General features: G+C 39.0%; 1 protein-coding gene across 1 annotated transcript in view; it reads left to right on the top strand.

Moving 5' to 3' along the window:
- The window catches only part of zgc:171482 (zinc finger protein), a 239473-nt gene extending 223510 nt beyond the window's left edge, over positions 1-15963 (top strand). Inside the window, exon 7 of the mRNA XM_062058188.1 lies at positions 15789-15963. Within this exon, the coding sequence (XP_061914172.1) occupies positions 15789-15810 (22 nt within the window). The 3' untranslated portion in view covers positions 15811-15963. The remainder of the gene's footprint in view (positions 1-15788) is intronic.
- The last annotated feature ends 5212 nt before the right edge of the window (positions 15964-21175 follow it).

Below are 21175 nucleotides of genomic sequence, written 5' to 3' on the forward strand. Positions count from 1 at the left end.
TCCATCTTAAAGATCTAAAAAAATTATTTGGGAATGTCCGGCAGGCCAGGTTGAAAAGCTTAACGGGCCGGGCCTTAATTTGCACAGGTCTGCACTACAGGGTAGAGTGGCGCCCTGTATAGGAGGGAAAAGGTAAAACATGGGGGGAGGTTGAGTAAAAAAATTGGATCGCAGACTGAAGGTGTTCAGTTTGGGGCCAGGAAAAACACTTTAGAAACGATAGCACATTTTACGACATGTTACGACATACAAAAAAAACCCACAAGACTTGCAACGGTGGGGACAGGTGGGAGCATACGGTTCGAAACTGCTGCCCTCTGGCACACTCTGTCCACCGCCACACCGCAAGTGGTTTAAAGCGGCGGCGAAGCGTGGGGTAGGGGCGGGATGCATATTTGGTGCGGTAAGTCCATGAATGTGTGTTATGTATATATGCCTGGCGGTGGCTTCGCTCGGCTTCACGAAGAGAGTTCAACTTCCCGGTGATTATGAAGAAAGGGGGAGGATTTCAAAGCTTCTTTCACTGCAATGGTCTCACTGGGATGTTTACAGCACAGCCCGGCTGAAGCCAATTAAGGGATTCAAATTGTAAATAAAGATTGTTATTTTTTCAGGCGAGTAGACACATTCCAATGGTTTGTCAGCTCTAATTGTCCATTCTGTCTCTCAATTCATGATTACGACCTGTAGGGCGGAAAGCTTCTCCGAGATGGAATCCATTTTTGTGATTCAGTTCTGAAATCGCTAAAGTCTGATTGCCCGCAGACCTACCCAATCCATCCAATGCAGCTTTTGGGGGTCTTTGAACGGCTGCCATCGGTTTCCGAATTTGTCGATACACCTGAGTGATACTTAAGCTGACTTTGCTCGTTGTTGTTTTTTTTTTTAAAGAATGAGTTCATATATATATACATATACATATACATATATATATATATATATATATATATATATATATATATATACATATATATATATATATATATATATATATATATATATATATATATATATATATATATATATATATATATATATATATATATATATATATATATATATATATATATATATATATATATATCAAAGCAACATATTAAGGGGGTAATGGGTCAACAATACATTTTTTATCAAAACTACACCACAGCAAGCTTACATGTTAAGACGCATGCAAAAACACAAGTCTCGGTGGTGCGCTCCAAAACGTTAACTTCCATGTTGCTACAATAAAAAACAAACAAAAGGAAACTCATTTGACCTTGTGTCTGCGAATGTTCGTGGCATTGTTGAAAACTCTGGGAGTTTCGGAGTGAAAAACAATTAGTGGGTCCGCGTAGTCATCGCCAGCGTTAGCACAAACTAGCAGTGTAAGGCGATCCTTCATCAGCTTGTGTCCCAGTAGTACCTTCTCCTTCACTGTAATAAAAGGTCTGCTTTGGCAATTTTTTCCGTCTCATCACCGTTTAAGAGTTGCTGCGGAACAAAGCCCACTTCGCTGATAAAATCCCTGAACGGAAGGGGCCGCAAGCTGGGGCATAACTAGCTAAAACCCTAGCTCAAAGCGGTTGTCCAGCAACCCGAAGATATACAGCGAGACTGTGAGAGTTGGGACACATTTAAAGTGTTTCTAGATCAGTGTTTTTCAACCTTTTTTGAGCCAAGGCGCATTTTTTTCATTGAAAAAATCCAGAGGCACACCACCAGCACAAATCATTAGGAAATGAAACTCAGTAGACACTAAAAAGTCAATGTCGCAATTATTGGATATGACTTTAAAGCATAACCAAGCATGCATCACTATAGCTCTTGTCTCAAAGTAAGTGTACTGTCACCACCTGTCACATCACGCCGTGATTTATTTGGAGTTTTTTGGTTGTGCTCCTGTGCATAGTGTTTTAGTTCTTGTCTTGCGCTCCTATTTTGGTGGCTTTTCCTGTTTTTTTGCTATTTTCCTGTCATGTCAAGTACAGATGTACTTTGTGGACGCCGTCTGCTGCTCCCACACACTGCAAGTCTTTGCTGTCGTCCAGCATTCTGTTTTTGTTTACTTTGTCGCCAGTTCAGTTTTAGTTTTGTTCTGCATAGCCATCCCTAAGCTTCAATGCCTTTTCTTAGGGGCACTCACCTTTCGTTTATTTTTGGTGTAAGCATAAGATACCATTTTACCTGCACACTGCCTCCCGCTGTCGCCTGCATATTGTGATCATGACAAACCATCGTCGTCTCACACGACGTGTTCCCGACATCAAAAAGCAATTAGCTACCAGCTTCCACCTACTGATATTGAGGAGTATAACATGTGTACTCTGCCGAGCTCTAGACAGCACAGACACTCAACAACGGCACATTATTTGCAGATTATAATTACTGGTGTGCAAAAAAATATTTTTAACCCAAATAGGTGAAACTACATAATCTTCCACGGCACACCAGACTGTGTCTCACGGCACACTAGAAAATTGAATGAATGAATTAAATGAATAAATAAATGAAGTGTTCGCTTACTGCTGGGGTGTCCAAACTTTTTCTACTGAGGGCCGCACATTGAAAAATCAAAGCTAGCAGGGGCCATTTTGATATTTTTTATTTTAAAAACCAATACAATAGGTGGCGACTTGTCCAGGGTGTACCCCGCCTTCCGCCCGATTGTAGCTGAGATAAGAAATATACATTTAGGCTTCCACTCAGACTTGATCCCGGGGACCCCAAAGGGTTTTGGTCCAAAAAATATAAAAATTGTGTCATTATTCAGTATTATTATTTGTGTTATTATTCAAGTTTTTAAATCTCTACATCAACATTAGGTCTATCTGTCAATATAAAAAAATTTAAAGATTTAAATTGTATGCTCTTTTTGTCAAAGAAAAACTCTTTTTTTTAATGAAAAAAACACAAAATATGCAATATTTTCACCCAATAAAATCTTTAAGTGGTATATTTGAGATTATATAATAATTGGAGCCTTTAAAAGGTCAATAACTCATAACACCATTGATTTTAATTCATTATTATTTTTTGAGCAAAGACACTTAAAAACGAATCACACTAAAAATGTAGGGGATCCAAAAGGGTCCTACTCATTAAAGTGTTAAAAAATAAAAAATAAATTACTAATTACTTTTAACACAATAATCTCGAGATCAACTTCAGATCTATCTTTCAATTATAAGTTTTATTGTTGTTTATGTTTTTTGTTTGTTCGTTTTAGGCCCTTCTTTAAAAAAAACAGCTTCTTTTTTTACATGGCAAACACAAAATATGCAACATTTTCCCCAAAAAATATCTCAAAAATATTTAATGTGACGTAATTGGAGCCTTGAATAGGTCAATAATTCATAATGACATTGATTTTGATTCATTATTATTTTTTAAAGAAAGAAACAGCCTACATGGCAGCTTTGTGTGAGTAGAGTAAACATTGCTACAATTTATTGTTACATTTAACCTGTTTGCTCTTTAAATACCACTTTTAATGTTTTTTATTTTTTTCAATCGTATTTTTAAAATGTGCCGTGGGGCCATTAAAAAATGACCTGCGGGCCGCAAATGGCCCCCGGGCCGCACTTTGGACAGCCCTGGCTTACTGACACATGGTTCGCCCACAGAGACATATTTGGCGCAATGTAAACGTTCGTAAATCAAAAAGGTCGCGGATGGAGGCGTTCGTAAATGGAGGTTCCGCTCTAAATCAATCACTCACATCCCTTACTGAGTGAACGGCCTAAAATGAGGATGCTCGTATGCTAGTGCCAAAGTTGATATTAACGCAGGCCTCGGGGCTAATGTGGGTGAAGTTGAGGACAATCCTTTTAGCCTGCTCGCGCTGGTAATTATTCAACATCAGAGTCAAAGGGGTCACGTACACGCAAACTACAAAATAAAATCATGTGTATTTGGGTGTTGTGGGGGGGGGGGGGGTGCATGGTGGGGGCAGCAGAGATTAGGGTGCTGGAGTCACTGGATATCGACCAGCTAATTGGGCAGTCTGTGTGTGTGTGTCATGGTCTGAAAATGCGTAAGCCTACATTTGCCGTGCTTGAGGCAAAGTCAAAGGTTAATTCAGGTGTGTCGCTGGTTAGCCCGCGTCCCCCCTGCCACACTTGAATGCACCGTCCCACACGCACTCTTGTATTCCTATCTTAGTTGGTAGCACATGTACTGTAACGGGGTCCATTAAGTCTTTATAAATACTTAAGAAAAATACCATACAGTCCATCCATCCATCCATTTTCTTCCGCTTATCCGAGGTCAGGTCACGGGGGCAGCAGCCTAAGCAGAGAAGCCCAGACTTCCCTCTCCCCAGCCACTTCGTCCAGCTCCTCCCGGGGGATCCCGAGGCGTTCCACAGGCCAGCCGGGAGACATAGTCTCCCCAACGTGTCCTGGGAAAGGAATTCATATGGCCATTCGCAGGGCTCGAATTTAACCACGGCAACCGCAGCAAAAGCCGCGAGCGCCATTGTGACTTGCCGTAATGCCCTAAAAAATGTACGAGCATCGACAGCAAGAACATGCCGTGACCGCCCTTGACTTTTGACTTGTTAATGGACGAGGGATGTAACAGTATACGGTTACAATGATAATTTGCAAGAAAATTCCCGACGGTTAGTAATACTGTCAAATGTTTTAATGACCAAAAAAACATCATTTATTAATGCATTTTAGGCATCACGAAATCAGGCACATGCACACTGGCGTCGCTTGGCTTGATAATCATGGCGGACAAGCTACACAGACTTTGCTACGGAGATTCCCCCTCAGAGTAAACGGAGCCAAGCGCTTGGTTTAACGTCAGTTTCTCTCGCTTCCCGGCGTGCGTTTAAGAGCGCACTGCTGTGTTTAGATGGAGACAGGTGTGGACAATATTGGAGTCGGACGCACTTGTCCCCACCCTAAAAGTATATAGCGAATGAAAAAACTATGTAATGTTGCTTTTATTTTCTCAATAGGGCGCCCATCAGCTGCTGTGACTTAGAGTTAATGAGGAGAGGAAACATGCAGGAGGCGATGTGTCGTGAACGTTGTCACAACTTGTTTTTAAAGTCTTTAGTTTGTTGACTGGGATGCTCACTCGTCCTTTATTTAACTGCAAACTGCATCATTGTTCAAATAACATCAATACTAGCTCAAATGTTTTGTCATCTCATCGAATTGAACGCAGGCTGTGAAGATTGTGTATTCGATGTGAGAGGTGTCACTCCTGTTTATTTTAGTTGGCCAAACTGTTGCACTGAACAACAAGGAGACGTTGTTGGAGAAGAACAAAGCTTGTTTATTAGACTTCATCTTCATTAGCCAAACTGCTTTGAGTTTTATATTAATATCAAAAAGTGAACACCATGTTGTTTTACATTTCTTGTATTTTTTTTCATGTCACAAAGGTATTACTTCCAAATCCATTCATGTGACACAGCATTTTGTTAATGTTTTATTGTATATAGTTAATTGTTATACGACATATATCTGCTCAAACTCTTAATGGATCTGTCCCGATACAGCATCTGCATGTACATGTAAATGTACATAAATTAAAAACATAAATAAATAATTATAAAAAAATACCTCCCTCTATCAAAATGTAAAAATAGAGATAAAGGCATCATGTAATGACAAAAAGCGGACAAGTTGATATTAATAATTATTTTAAAAAAACTTTGTATATATATATATATATATATATATATATATATATATTTTTTTTTTTTTTTTAATTTATTTTTTTTTTTAATTATTTTTATTTTATTTTTTATTTATTTTATATACATGCATGCATGTGTGCATGCTTTGGAGCCCCTTCCTCGAAAGAAAATATAATTTGCCTTGGTGCCCTTCGAACTTGCCTTGGTGCCCTAAAATATGAGCCCTCCTTTAAGGCAAAACTTGCAAAATTCAAGGCCTGCATTCGTCGCAGTTTACCTGACACATGAAACATGACGAATTGGAGGGGTGCACTATTCACTTTAACTACCAAATGGCAGTTGAGTGTTGAATATGTTAAAATGGGTTTTGAGGCAATTCCAACGTTGACCACAGCATCTGTTGCTAAGTAGAGTGGTGCTTTCCATCATTTTCAGCAGACTGCATTGCAAAATGGTTATCCCTCTTCTTCCTTTTCATGCAAGATACATCCAGGAATGGGGCCACATGAATTCCTTCCCTACTGTGATACAATGATTATCACAGAAAATATGTACATTGACATAATACCTGACGTGTTTTTTTTGTGCGTTTTGTTTTCATTTGAACTTTATTTAATCATCTTTCCTCATTCATGATTGTTCTTGGGCACGCTATTTTGATTAAATCACTTTTTTTTCCTGCCGAGTTCACCAGGTGCAGCAATAAAATAGAAAAAGTCAAACAACACAGGTTACACACATTTGGGCCCCAAAAGAACATCAAACCTTAAAAATGGCAAATAACAGTATTCCCGCACACACTACATGATATCCCTACCTGAAGCTCATCTATTGACATTAATAAGAGGAACAAGAGGGAGTGTTGGCACACTTTAATCACGGCTCTTGCACTGCCCGAGTGACTGACGCCGTTTACCTGGCGCACACCAGCATACCGGCAGGGTGCAGAGGTGACCTCCGCGTCCTCACAAACCCTTAGCTCTCATTTTCTCATCTTCATATATCTCACATCCCACATGCGTGGCTCGAGGACAGATTATTGGATTAAAGCCTTCACTCTGCTGGACTCACACAGACCATGACTTTTTTGTTGTACTCTATCACCTTGCTGCCTTGCACTTTACTTTGACTGCCCCATTTATCCGTGTCGGTTTTAGCAAGACTGTTTTGCATGTACAAAACCCAAAACCAGTGAAGTTGGCACGTTGTGTAAATTGTAAATAAAAACAGAATGCAATGATTTGCAAATCCTTACCAACCTATATTCAATTGAATAGACTGCAAAGACAAGATACTTAATGTTCGAACTGGAAAACATGACGACGGATGGATTTTTATATTTTATTTTTAAATGTTATGCATTCTAACTTGTAAACTAGAAGAGGCAATTACTGAAGGAATTGCATGTGAATGCTCCAATGCTGAAGTTGAACTGAAATGCTGACAGAATGTAGGACGAATGTAGAAATGGTTTAAATGCTGAAATGGTTTGAATGTTGAAGAGTTCGAATTTCCAGGAAAAACGGAATTTGGTTTGGAACTTGGGAAAGTGTTAGTTTGAATGATCAGAATGGTGTAATGTGTTGAAGATGGAATGGTTTGAATAGGTTGAAGAAAGTGGGAATTTTGGAAGTTTGAAAAATGGACAATTCATTTTGAATAGGGAAAATGCAACAAAAAAAAAAAAGGAATTATGGTAAATCTGGGATTTTTTTTTCAAATTGTTGAAGTAAAGCACACAATTCCTGAACAGGCTGAATATTTTTTAAGTTGGAACAGTTTGAATCAGATAAGAAATGTGGGAATTGTGGAACTTTGAAAAATGTCCCATTGATTTCAATGGGAATTTCAGAAAAAATTGGAAATTTTGGGAAAAGTGGGAATATTTTTTGAAAATGGTAAAAAAAAACTTGAATGGTCTGAATGTGTTGAAATGGTTGGTGTTGAAATTTTTCAAATCGGCTGAGAAATGTTGAAGTAGTAACATGTTGAATTGAAAATTGGTATGACGGAATTTCTGGAATTTTTCCAGTTCAAAAAACAACTTCATTTTTTGTCCTGATTAAGAGGAATGTTTTTACGGTGGAACGGTTGAAATGCGTTGAAAAATGTGGAAGTAGTAGTCGCCAGAAAAAAGGGTGGAAATAGGGATTTGGAAAAGCAGGAATTCTGGAAAATCGTGGATTTTTATTTTTTTTTTACTTGGAAAAATTATAGTTTGAATTTCCATAATGGTATAATGTGTTGAAGGTGGAATGGTTCGAATCGGTTGAAAAATGTGGAAATGGTGGAAGTTTGAAGAATGGCCAATTCATTTTGAATGGGAAAAATGTCCTGGAAAACATGGAATTCCGGGAAATCTAGGAAATTTGGGGAATTTGTCAAGGGAACAATTTTGACTCGGGTGAAACATGTGGAAGGTAAAGCGCGCCAAAATCTGGGGAAGAAGAAGAAGTTGAAGAAGTTGAATAAATAGATGCATTTTGTGTGAATGCTTTGGAGCATTCACACAATGATACTGTTTAAAGGGGAACTGCACTTTTTGGGGAATTTTACCTATCTTTCACACTCATTATGAAACACATGACGATGAATGGTTTAAAAAAAAAAAAATTGCATTCTAACTTGTAAATAAAAGGAAATAAAAGATAAAAGTCGGCTTACAGCAGAGCCAATGGATGCTCCTCTCTTTCGCCCATAAAATTCAATAAATAAGCATTCAAAAACAGCCAACAATACTCCATTGGATTTCTTCTTCGTGGGGGATGTAACAGAAAATAATTGAGAAGCACTGGTATAAGGGAATGTTTGATTATGCTCTGTAGCAAACATAAAAATTGTGAGAATTGTGCAGTGGGATTCAGGTTTAGATGTTGTGACAGGAAGAGAGCGGGAGACTTTGCAAGTGGGTTCATAGTCGGGGCAGCAACGGTAGCAACCTCACATTCAACTTCTCGGAGAGAATGAAACTTACAGATATTTAGATTAGAGCTAACACGAGTGAAACTTTATGCAAGAGCTTTGAAGCACTGGCTGAATGCAAAAATATAAAACCAGAGACCATAGCCAGGAAAATGAGAGTATATTACTTTGAAAGCTGGGGTGAAACTGTGGGACAATGTGAGCGGAGAAATTAAACTGTCGTCAAACCCAAGAGTGTTCAACCTTGCGGTAAATAATGTGTTGTTGGGAAACTATCAAAAACATGACTAGTTGTTTGGACTATCTCAACTGTGGGACACAGGTGCAAAAGAACTCACTGTGGAATAAGGGACATAACACACCAGACAAGGCTTCAGAAGACGAAAGATACCCAGGCAAGATGGAGCTAATCTCATGGTCGCTCAATGCTATTGACAAAGTGTTTTCCAGCATATGTTATTCTTGTTCTGAAATTGTCATGTACCCATCAAATCTGCTGTTGAAACTTGGACTATATAACCAACATATAAGTTGATTGTAAATTAGGGGCGGGACATGGATAAGCATTCTTGCTTTTTTCCCCTATCCCTTTTCGGTGGGTGCCGTTGCATGTCTGTCAAATTACAAAGAGTGATGAAGTGTTGCTATATATGTCTGCCAGGGTTAAATACATTAATTCATTCATTCATTCATGCAAAGTACACATAGAGTCTGATTTAACCAAGTGTCTACACCCCATTTTGGGGCTTTTTTTTAGTGTTTCATCATGTCTTCAACAGATACCTGTCCCTTGCTCTAAAACATTGCCGTCTAGCAGAATCAGTCCTCTGAAAGCCTAAGGATGATTCCTGCCAGAACAGACATAACGGTGTAGAGGCCACTGGTCCACCAGCCATGGTGGCTCCAAAAGCCCTCCTCCTCTCATCTGTGCACTACAAGTGTGTCCAAACACTCCAATTAGGACACGGTGGAGCAGTGGCATTTTCACAAGGATATCGGGTTGATGGATGGTGGGGACATTTTATTTCATACGCAGCTCATGTGTCAGTTAGTTTGCCTCGGTGCACAAAAGGTAAACGCTGAGTATGAAAGAGGAGCTCATGGCTGCTGTGGAATGCAGTACAATTATATTATTTTACATACTGTAGTTTAAACCAGGGGTTCTCAGCTTCCCATTGTTAGTTAGTGGTGAACCCACAAACGTACAAGCACTTCATTTATTTAATCTTTCTCTGGAATCTAAAATGATATATTTACATTTTCCAATTGCATTGATTTGTATGTCCATCAGGTGGCGGTACTTTTCCCATTCAAAGCATGCAGCAGCATTTCAAACTGTTAACTGTTTCCTGCAAGGGTGGCTTGCGACCGTAATGATTAAGGCCCTGTCTTAACTCCTTAAACTAATAATTATTTAGCCTAAGCACCGTTTTAGCCACACTAACCCAGACCTGGGCATTCTGCGGCCCTTTGTGCGTCCCTGTCCGGCCCGCGTGAGGCCAATTATAAATTACAAAATAAATTTTAAAAAGTATCTATGTCGAGTGTGCAATACAACGGTGCTGCTTTTGTTTTGAAAATCGTTATTTGTATTACTTCCGTGTGGACGTATGCGTGTGTGTGATTGTGAGTGAATGTGAACAGCTGCAATCATTAATTACAAAATAAAGTTGAAAAAACATCTATGTCGTGCGCGCAATACAACTGTGCTGCTTTTATTTTGAAAAGTATTATTTATGGGCGTGTGTCCGTGTGTAACCTGCGAGTGAAGGTGCACATGCAGCGACAAGTGATGCACGGTTTACACCCGAGACGCTAAAAAGAGAAAAGTTGATGAAGAATGGCGTGTTTCCAACAAGACATGGACTGCCATGCAACGTTCCCTCTAAGGTGCGTGCCTGCGCAATTGCGCACTGCTAGCGTCTGCTGCGCGCAGCAAATATATGCCGCGCACCAAATCAAATCCCATCTGAATTCTAAACAAAATAAACATATTTATTCTATGCAATTTTGCAATGCAACTTTGAGTGACAGTGACAACAAGCGGCCCTAACGGTGTTCGTCAACACCGTTCAATTGAACACCGTTCAATTATTGTAACGTCTATCGAGATGCTTCGAGGCCAGGAATTATATCGATCACTTTATTGAGCAAAACTGTTTATATTCGGCCAGAACCACACCAAAAACATAAGTAAAACACTTCTATCTCGAAAAACTAGTCATTTTCTGCCGTACAAACCAGGCCAAAACCAACTTGTCATCTGTCACCAACACGCATAGCACTAAACCACTGGTGCGTTTATGGCCACACAAAAAGTCGGACAACTCAAACACCACACAAAGTTACACTATGACTCCTCAGTCATACGTGTGCTTATTTTACTGTCATTTATTATTAATGTTAATTTATTTATATTAGTCATGGAATGTTGTTACACACACTATGTTGAAGTATTACTATTATTATTAATTATTATTATTATTTATCTTACGGTATATATCAAAAATAATATTGAGCAAAATTGAATTGAAATATTGTCGATGTGGCCCTCCAGCAGTGCTCGGGTTGCTCATGCGGCCCCCGGTAAAAATTAATGGCCCACCCCTGCACTAACCCATCGTTTAAGGTCCCCCTCTTTGGATAATTTTTTACACGGGTAAGTGCGCCGTGTATTTCTTGAATATCCGGCTCTTAGCTTTGTATGGACTCATCGATCGTTTACAAACTGAGTTCGGAGAGGAAGTGACACCCGAAAGACCGCGCCCCACACAGGAAGTCACGTCAGAAAGAACGCGCCACGGCCAACTTCATAATAAAGCGGTTTCGTAACTCGGAGCTAACCACTGGAAATATAAAGGCGAGTCATCCAGACATGCCCGTGTTTCTCCTTCCGTCTGTACAGACGCTTGTGGAAATCACACATGAATACCTTAAGAGAAAGCGATTGCAGCTATTTGGGATACAACACTTCTCACACGGCAAGAGAACTTTCCAATGCCCTGGTCAGCTGTGTTTCTACTTACCGAAAAACTTTGTCCATTTGTCGAAGTAGAGACAATGAGAATGCGGGCTACCGTGGATGTGATAAAAAAAAAAGGTAGCGTGTGCTTTGTATTACCTGGCCCTCGAGGGAAGACAACGGAAAAGGGCGAATGCTTTTGAACTGGCAAAGCAGACTGTATCGGTTATTGTCCGCAATGTATGTCACGGACTCAACGTCTAGGTCCAGAGTACCGGTATATAAAGTCACCAAAAACGAATGGACGATGAAGGTGCAGGCAAAAGAGTGAGGAGTGTCCTGACCAGATATCTAGATCCCTAGTTTGATTGATGTAAAATGTTCTTTATCACATTGTTTACTTTCACGTGTTTACTAAAGATTTGATTAATTTATGATGGCTCAGGTGTGATTCACTACAATAGGGCCCCACAGCACACTGGATTCCAGTTAATAGAAATACCACAACACTGGATATTGTTCAGATAAGGTAAATTTAATTTAAGAACTTGCACATAAAGCAACACAGGAGGTGACTATGACGTGTGCATTTTCCACGCTTGCATACTAGATCAGGTTGCGCTGGCGGACGGAGGGTTGGGAGGGGGTCTTAAACGACCATTGTGTGTGTGTGGACAAGGATAAGGATAGGTGGGATTTACCCTGGATAACCTTATCCGGTTTAGTGTATAAGGGCCCTAAGTGTGTCGCTATTAATGTCGGATTGGTTTGTGTGAGTAAAAATGTTTGTGTGTGCTTGTGTTATTCTTTTTTTTTTTTTAAAGGCAGGAGTCATTTAAACACACTGGTCTTTAGGACGGTTAAAATCCCCAATATAATTAATATTTGATATGGGAATTTCAGGTCAACACTAAATGGTCCCTAGTGTGTGAATGTGAGTGTGAATGTTGTCTGTCTATCTGTGTTGGCCCTGCGATGAGGTGGCGACTTGTCCATGGTGTACCCCGCCTTCCGCCCGAATGCAGCTGAGATAGGCTCCAGCACCTAATGCAACCCCAAAAGGGACAAGCGGTAGAAAATGGATGGATGGATGGATGGATGGGAATTTCAGGTAGAATTAGTAGTGATTTGATTCATTTAAAGCGGAAAAAGATATATATATATGTAATATTTTACAGCAGTTTCGGGGATGCTGACATTTTTTGGTCGTTAAGACTAAGACAAACTGTGTTGATACCCGAGGGAAATCGCGATAGCTCAGTTACGAGAAGACAAGAAACAAAGAACACTCTCCAAAGCACTAAAAAAGAGGAAAAAAATAAATACAATAAAAAATAATTAATAATATATAATTGAATAACAATATATATATATATATATATATATATATATATATACATATATATATATATATATATATATATATATATATATATATATATATATATATATATATATATATATATATATATATATATATATATATATATATATATATATATATATATATATATATATATACATATAAATAATATTTAGTTGAAAATTACATTTATGGTAGATTTTGTGGCTCTTTTATAGCAGCAACACGCCATTACCAGCAAAAAAAAGCTTTGTATTTTATTTTTATTTACGATTTACACAACGTGCCAACTTCACCGGTTTTGGGTTTTGTATATGGGCAAAACCGTGTAAATACTCTGGGTCTAACCTCTCCCCCGCTGTGCTTCAGAAGTTATATTGCTGTCTGCTCTCTGCAACGGTTACACTGTGTTGGCATGTTGAGCGTTGCCCCAAGAAAATGTTTGTTCAGGAAACCTAACGCTCGACATGCCAACACAGTGTAACCGTTGCAGAGAGCAGACAGCAATATAACTTCTGAAGCACAGCGGGGGAGAGGTTAGACCCAGAGCATTTACACGGTCTTGCCCATATACAAAACCCGAAACCAGTGAAGTTGGCACGTTGTGTAAATCGTAAATAAAAACAGAATACAATGGTTTGCAAATCCTTTTCAACCTATATTCAATTGAATAGACTGCAAAGACAAGATACTTAACGTTCGAACTGGAAAACGTTTTTATTTTTTGCAAATATTAGCTCATTTGGAATTTGATGCCTGCAACATGTTTCAAAAAAGCTGGCACAAGTGGCAAAAAAGCAAAGTAAGTTGAGGAATGCTCATCAAACACTTATTTGGAACATCCCACAGGTGAACAGGCTAATTGGGAACAGGTGGGTGCCATGATTGGGTTTAAAAGCAACTTCCATGAAATGCTCAGTCATTCACAAAAAGGATGGAGCGAGGGTCACCACTTTGTGAACAAATGTGTGAGCAAATTGTCCAACAGTTTAAAAACTAAATTTCTCAACGAGCTATTGCAAGGAATTTAGGGATTTCACCATCTATGGTCCGTAATATCATCAAAAGGTTCAGAGAATCTGGAGAAATCACCGCACGTAAGCGATGATATTATGGACCTTCGATCCCTCAGGCGGTACTGCATCAAACACTGACATCTGTGTGTAAAGGATATCACCATATGGGCTCAGGAACACTTCAGAAAACCACTGTCAATCACTACAATTTGTCGCTACGTCTGTAAAAGCAAGTTAAAACTCGACTATGCAAAGCGAAAGCCATTTATCAACAACACCCAGAAACACCGCCGGCTTCGCTGGGCCCGAGCTCATCTAAGATGGACTGATGCAAAGTGGAAAAGTGTTCTGTGGTCTGTCGAGTCCACATTTCAAAATTTTTTTGGAAATTGTGGACGTTGTGTCCTCCGGAACAAAGAGCAAAAGAACCATCCAGATTGTTATAGGTGCAAAGTTCAAAAGCCAGCATCTGTGACGGTATGGGGGTGTATTAGTGCCCAAGTCATGGGTAACTTACACATCTGTGAAGGCGCCATTAATGCTGAAAGGTACATACAGGTTTTGGAGCAACATATGTTGCCATCCAAGCAACGTTATCATGGACGCCCCTGCTTATTTCAGCAAGACAATGCCAAGCCACGTGTTACATCAACGTGGCTTTGTAGTAAAAGAGTGCGGGTACTAGACTGGCCTGCCTATAGTCCAGACCTGTCTCCCATTTAAAATGTGTGGCGCATTATGAAGTGTAAAATACGACAACGGAGAGCCCGGACTGTTGAACAACTTAAGCTGTACATCAAGCAAGAATGGGAAATAATTTCACCTGAAAAGCTTCAAAAATGAGTCTCCTCAGTTCCCAAACATTTACTGAGTGTTGTTAAAAGGAAAGGCCATGTAACACAGTGGTAAAAATGCCCCTGCCATGTGTTGCTGCCATTAATTTCTAAGTTAATGATTATTTGCAAAAATAAATTAAGTTTCTCAGTTCGAACATTAAATATCTTGTCTTTGCAGTCTATCCAATTGAATATAAGTTGAAAAGGATTTGCAAATAATTGTATTCTGTTTTATTTACGAATTACACAATGTGCCAACTTCACTAGTTTTGGGTTTTGTAAGTAAGTTCTCACTTCCAAATGCAAGAACCCTATTATTTGTCGCTTTGGCATCATTTAACCTGAGTATGCAACATGTATCTGTAAAACAAAAAGAGGAAAAACAAGCAAAATAGGTCCCTATAAATAGAATGTTTTGGCCACATCCCACCAAGAAAGGGTCTGGGAACCACAGCTGCCATATTAAATTCCACGGATCAGGACTATTCAAGACAAAAGGAGATTGAATCTCACTATTCCACAGAGACTCTGCATGTGATTAAAATGCTTGATTAAGTGACTTTTCTTCACTGTAATTTGAATTAAATGTGCAGTGCTTTGTTTTATGGCAGTCACAGCAAACAATCAGCAGCTTAAGATAAAGGCCACCTCAGCACTAATTACAGCACTTGAAATTAAAAGAATAAAGCACGCAGATTAGTGCGTTGTATCTTTCCTTCTTGTGTTCGCTTGACGAAGAGCCAGGTGGAATTATGCAAAACAGGATTATGTCATCATTGAAGACGAATAAAGAAACGGGTTTATTTCAGCGGCCTTTTGTTTGCTCCGCAGTCAAGCGCTAAATGAACGCTGTCAGGCGACGTGGATTCAAAGGTAAATTTGGTCGGACCTGAGCGTGCCACAAACAGAATACCTTCTCCCCTTGTGGGCTCCGTCCGTGCTGCCTGTGGCCAAACAGCCATTTCTTGTCAGATCTGCCCACATCACACGCTGAACACCACTAACACATTCTTCTCTGTGTGTTGTGTTTTTTTTTTGTTGTTGTTCCCAGCCTGAAGCAACACCAGCAATGAGCGAGGAACCGGAGACCATCCACAAAGACATGGAGTTACACCAGACTTCACTAATCCTGCCATATGTCACAAACTGAAGAGTACGTGTGTGTGTGTGTGTGTGTGTGTGTGTGTGTGTGTGTGTGTGTGTGTGTGTGTGTGTGTGTGTGTGTGTGTGTGTGTGTGTGTGTGTGTGTGTGTGTGTGTGTGTGTGTGTGTGTGTGTGTGTGTGTGTGTGTGTGTGTGTGTGTGTGTGTATAAATGTGTGTGTTTGACTGTATGAGACGTCCAGACACACATCTGCAATATGCATTTGTAGATTATATATATATATATATATATATATATATATATATATATATATATATATATATATATATATATACATATTAGGGCTGCAACAACTAATCGATTAAATCAATTAAAATCGATTATAAAAATAGTTGGCGATTAATTTAGTCATCGATTCGTTGGTTCTATGCTATGCGCATAGGCTTTTTTATTTTATTTTATTTATTTATTTTACTAAACCTTTATTTATAAACTGCAACATTTACAAACAGCTGAGAAACAATAATCAAAATAAGTAGGGTGCCAGTATGCTGGGGTTTTTTTTCCAATAAAATACTGGAAAGGATAGAAATGTAGTTTGTCTCTTTTATCCGATTATTAATCGAAGTAATAATCGACAGATTATTCGATTATCAAATTAGTTGTTAGTTGCAGCCCTAATATATATATACTGTATATATATATATATATATATATATATATATATATATATATATATATATATATATATATATATATATATATATATATATATATATATATATATATATATATACAGGCCAAAAGTTTGGACACACCTTCTCATTCAATGTGTTTTCTTTATTTTCATGACTATTTACATTGTAGATTGTCACTGAAGGCATCAAAACTACGAATGAACACATGTGGAGTTATGTACTTAACAAAAAAAAGGTGAAAGAACTGAAAACATGTTCTATATTCTAGTTTTTTCAAAATAACCACCCTTTGCTCTGATTACTCCTTTGCACACTCTTGGCATTCTCTCGATGGGCTTCAAGAGATAGTCACCTGAAATGGTTTTCACTTGACAGGTGTGCTTGAAGTTCATCGAGAGGATGCCAAGAGTGTGCAAAGGGTGGCTATTTTGAAGAAAGTAGAATATAAAACATGTTTTCAGTTATTTCACCATGTTTTGTTAAGTACATAACTCCACATGTGTTCATTCATAGTTTTGATGCCTTCAGTGACAATCTACAATGTAAATAGTCATGAAAATAAAGAAAACTAAATGAATGAGGAGAAGGTGTGTCCAAACGTTTGGCCTGTACTGTAATATATATATATATATATATATATATATATATATATATATATATATATATATATATATATATATATATATATATATATATATATATATATATATATATATATATATATTGAGATTTATTAAGCACCAAAGTGTTTGACAGCCATCAGAGATAAATGTGACTATTTATTGCCACACAAACACAAGGTTGTGTCCTGTATTTACAAAGATGTCCGTGTGATGCCCCAAATGTTCCTTATGGTAAAGCCTGAATGTATTCATACCCTAACAAACATTCTTAATTAGGTGAATGGTTATGTATCTTCGGGGGGGGGACTAAAAAGTATACTGTATTTCCTTATATACAGTACGAAGGGATTCATGTGGCCCCGTTTGTTATAGGTGACCTGACACATGAAACGTGACGAATTGAGGGGGTGCACTATCTCCTTTATCCAGGGGTAGGATTAAATAAGCTCTGCTTCGTCCTACTCCTTTTCAAACTGTAAATTGTGACGTATCATTGTATGCATGTTCCAATTAATTAAAATAAACCTTAAACATTTGCAACACCAACTAGTAGTGGGGTGCTGGTAACTCAAAGTTTTGCTTGCTTGCGACTTAAAGCATAACAGTTAGCCGAAAGACAGAAAAACACTCATAAATTGAGGTACAACCGTATCGGCCGATGCAAATATCAAACCGATGTGATACCACCAACATTTTAAATATGTTAATATATACCTAATGAGTCAGACCAGCTGTATATGCAATATGTTAAAGTAGTTTTACAGCCTAATTTCCCAACCCAGCAGTTGGGAGTCACTCTTCCAGATGTTAGAAGTTGGCAGACTGCGATAGAGGGTGCAAAAAAAAAAAAAAAAAGTTCTTCCTCAGCATTTTCTGATGCCATCAGAGACCTGTGGTAGTCTTGAGACAGGCTAGGAAATATCAATAGTGAGACCACGACTCTGCTTAGTTCTTATCATTGTCTCAGTTTTAATAGAAGATTATTTGACACGTCATAAAAACTCCATCTTTGTCCTTCACGATTCTCCATTTAGCATTTTAACATGTCTAGTCTCACTTTACACATCACTTTCCTTCAGGGCTGCTTGGCTAAATTTGGGAATTAAGCAGAACTTTATTTGGATTAAAAAAATAAATAAAAAATCACATTTTGTGAAACAATTTTAAAACTTTTTTCATCAAACTTGAATTTAATTTCATGCATGTTTTGTACTAAAATTAAAGTGTGTTCAATAATCTTGTTTTTGTGAGAAAATAATCACAAAAACATTATTTTGTAAATATTCCCATATCCAATGTCAGCGGGATTTGATCCCAATACCACACTTTTTTGAAACAAGCATTAATGATGTGCGCCACAGATATATTATGTCATTATATTCTTATCAGTGACGGAGCAGAAAGTGGCTAGGATTAAGTTGGCGGTAAAATGCCCTATGAAGAGCACTGCCATTAACGAATTGACATCTTGCGTGCGCTTCTTCACCCTAAATGTCGACAACCCCGGTCCCTACGCACAGCCGTCGGCCCTGCTTTCCTTTTCTTTTACGCGCTGCCACCAGAATGTGAAGGAGCTTTTCTCCCGCTTGGGAGACATAATGATGGTTAAAGTTAAAACGTTAACAATAAAAAACAAAAGCCAACTAAGTGTTCTTTCTGTGAACGCGTGTTACCTGTTCTTTTTTAAATTTACCTGACACATAAAACGTGACAAATTAGGGGGGTTGCATTATCCACTTCAGCCGCCAGATGGCGGTAGAGTGTTGAATATCTTAAAATGTGGTTTTTTTTTGGCAATTCCAACTTCGACCACAGCGTCAGTTGCTATGTAAAGTGGCACTTTCCATAATTTTTAGCAGACTGCATTGCAAACTGATTTTCCCCAGGAATGGGGTCATGTGAATCCCCTTCCCCAATGTACTTCAAAGTAGCCGTAACATGAACATCGTAATTAGTATCTTTAAAGGCCTACTGAAACGATTTTTATTTATTTAAACGGGAATAGCAGATCCATTCTATGTGTCATACTTGATCATTTCGCGATATTGCCATATTTTTGCTGAAAGGATTTAGTAGAGAAAATCGACGATAAAGTTCGCAACTTTTGCTCGCTGATAAAAAGAAGCCTTGCCTGTACCGGAAGTAGCGTGACGTCACAGGAGCTAGTATTCCTCACAATTCCCCATTGTTTACAATGGAGCGAGAGAGATTCGGACCGAGAAAGTGATGATTACCCCATTAATTTGAGCGAGGATGAAAGATTCGTAGATGAGGAACGTTACAGTGAAGGACTTGAGAGGCAGTGATGGACGTATCTTTTTTCGCTCTGACCGTAACTTAGGTACAAGCTGGCTCATTGGATTCCACACTCTCCTTTTTTTATTGTGGATCACGGATTTGTATTTTAAACCACCTCGGATACTATATCCTCTTGAAAATGAGAGTTGAGAACGCGAAATGGACATTCAGTGCCTTTTATCTCCACGACAATACATCGGCGAAATGCTTTAGCTACGAGCTAACGTGATAGCATCGTGCTTTAACTGCATATAGAAACAAAAAAATAAACCCCTGACTGGAAGGATGGATAGAAAATCAACAATACTATTAAACCGTGGACATGTAAATACACGGTTAATGCTTTCCAGGCTGGCGAAGGTTAACAATGCTGTGCTAACGACCCCATTGAAGCTAACTTAGCAACTTAGCAACGGGACCTCACAGAGCTATGCTAAAAACATTAGCTCTCCACCTACGCCAGCCAGCCCTCATCTACTCATCAACACCCGTGCTCACCTGCGTTCCAGCGATCGGCAGAAGGACAAAGGACTTCACCCGATGCGTTTGGCGGCCCGGAGACGTAGGAAGTCAAGGTGAGGTCGGCGGCTAGCGCGGCTAGCGCGGCTAGCGCGGCTAGCGCGGCTAGCGCTCCAACAAAGTGCTCCTGGTTGTGTTGCTGTAGTCCGCTGCTAATACACCGATCCCACCTACAACTGTCTTCTTTGCAGCCTTCATTGTTCATTAAACAAATTGCAAAAGATGTCCAGAATACTGTGGAATTATGAAATGAAAACAGAGCTTTTTGTATAGGATTCTACGGGTACCATAACTTCCGTTACTCTGACTTCGTCACGCGCATACGTCATCATACCGCGACGTTTCAGCCGGATATTTCCCGGGAAGTTTTAAATGTCACTTTATAAGTTAACCCGGCTGTATTGGCATGTGTTGCAATGTTAAGATTTCATCATTGATATATAAACTATCAGACTGCGTGGTCGGTAGTAGTGGGTTTCAGTAGGCCTTTAAAAAAATAACGTATTCTGTAGGGGTGTAACGGTACGTAAATTTGTATTGAACCGTTTCGGTACGGGGGTTCCGGTTCGGTTCGGAGGTGTACCGAACGAGTTTCCACACGGACATATTAAGTAGCGTAAGGCACGTTGTGTAAACAATGCACACCGAGGCACAACACACGGCAAGCTAGCAGCTAACGGGCTACGATAGACTGACCATACGTCCTCTTTTCACCGGACACGTCCTCTTTTGCGGAGCTGTCAGGGCGGCGTTTCTTAAATGCCTCAAATGTCCGGCATTTGAGTTAGGGTTGCGTGTATTTTCAATGTACGTTCAGGGTTAAGAAGGGGTTAAAAACAAAACAAATTGTGCGCGCAGCAGCATTCGTGAGGGAGGGGCAGAGACAGAGAGAGCGAGAGAGTTATGATAAACGCGCATGCGTCGCCAGGCTCTGCTTTTTATCCATAGATTTATCAGATTTAATTTTTTATTATCTATAGCAGGGGTGTCAAAAGTGTGCCCCGGAGGCCATTTGCAGCCCACAGCTAATGTTTTAAAAGGCCCACGGCACATTCTAAAAATACTATTAAAATAAACAAAAACATAACAAAAGTGAAAAAAAAAAGCTTAAAGGTTAAATGTAATTTAGAAAAAGTTGCAATGTTGACTAATAAAACAAAGCTGTTTTTTTTTCCTTTCAAACTGTCATTGCTCAAA

The sequence above is a fragment of the Entelurus aequoreus genome, linkage group LG09 (assembly GCF_033978785.1).
Source record: "Entelurus aequoreus isolate RoL-2023_Sb linkage group LG09, RoL_Eaeq_v1.1, whole genome shotgun sequence".
In the NCBI taxonomy this organism is placed as follows: Eukaryota; Metazoa; Chordata; class Actinopteri; order Syngnathiformes; family Syngnathidae; genus Entelurus; species Entelurus aequoreus.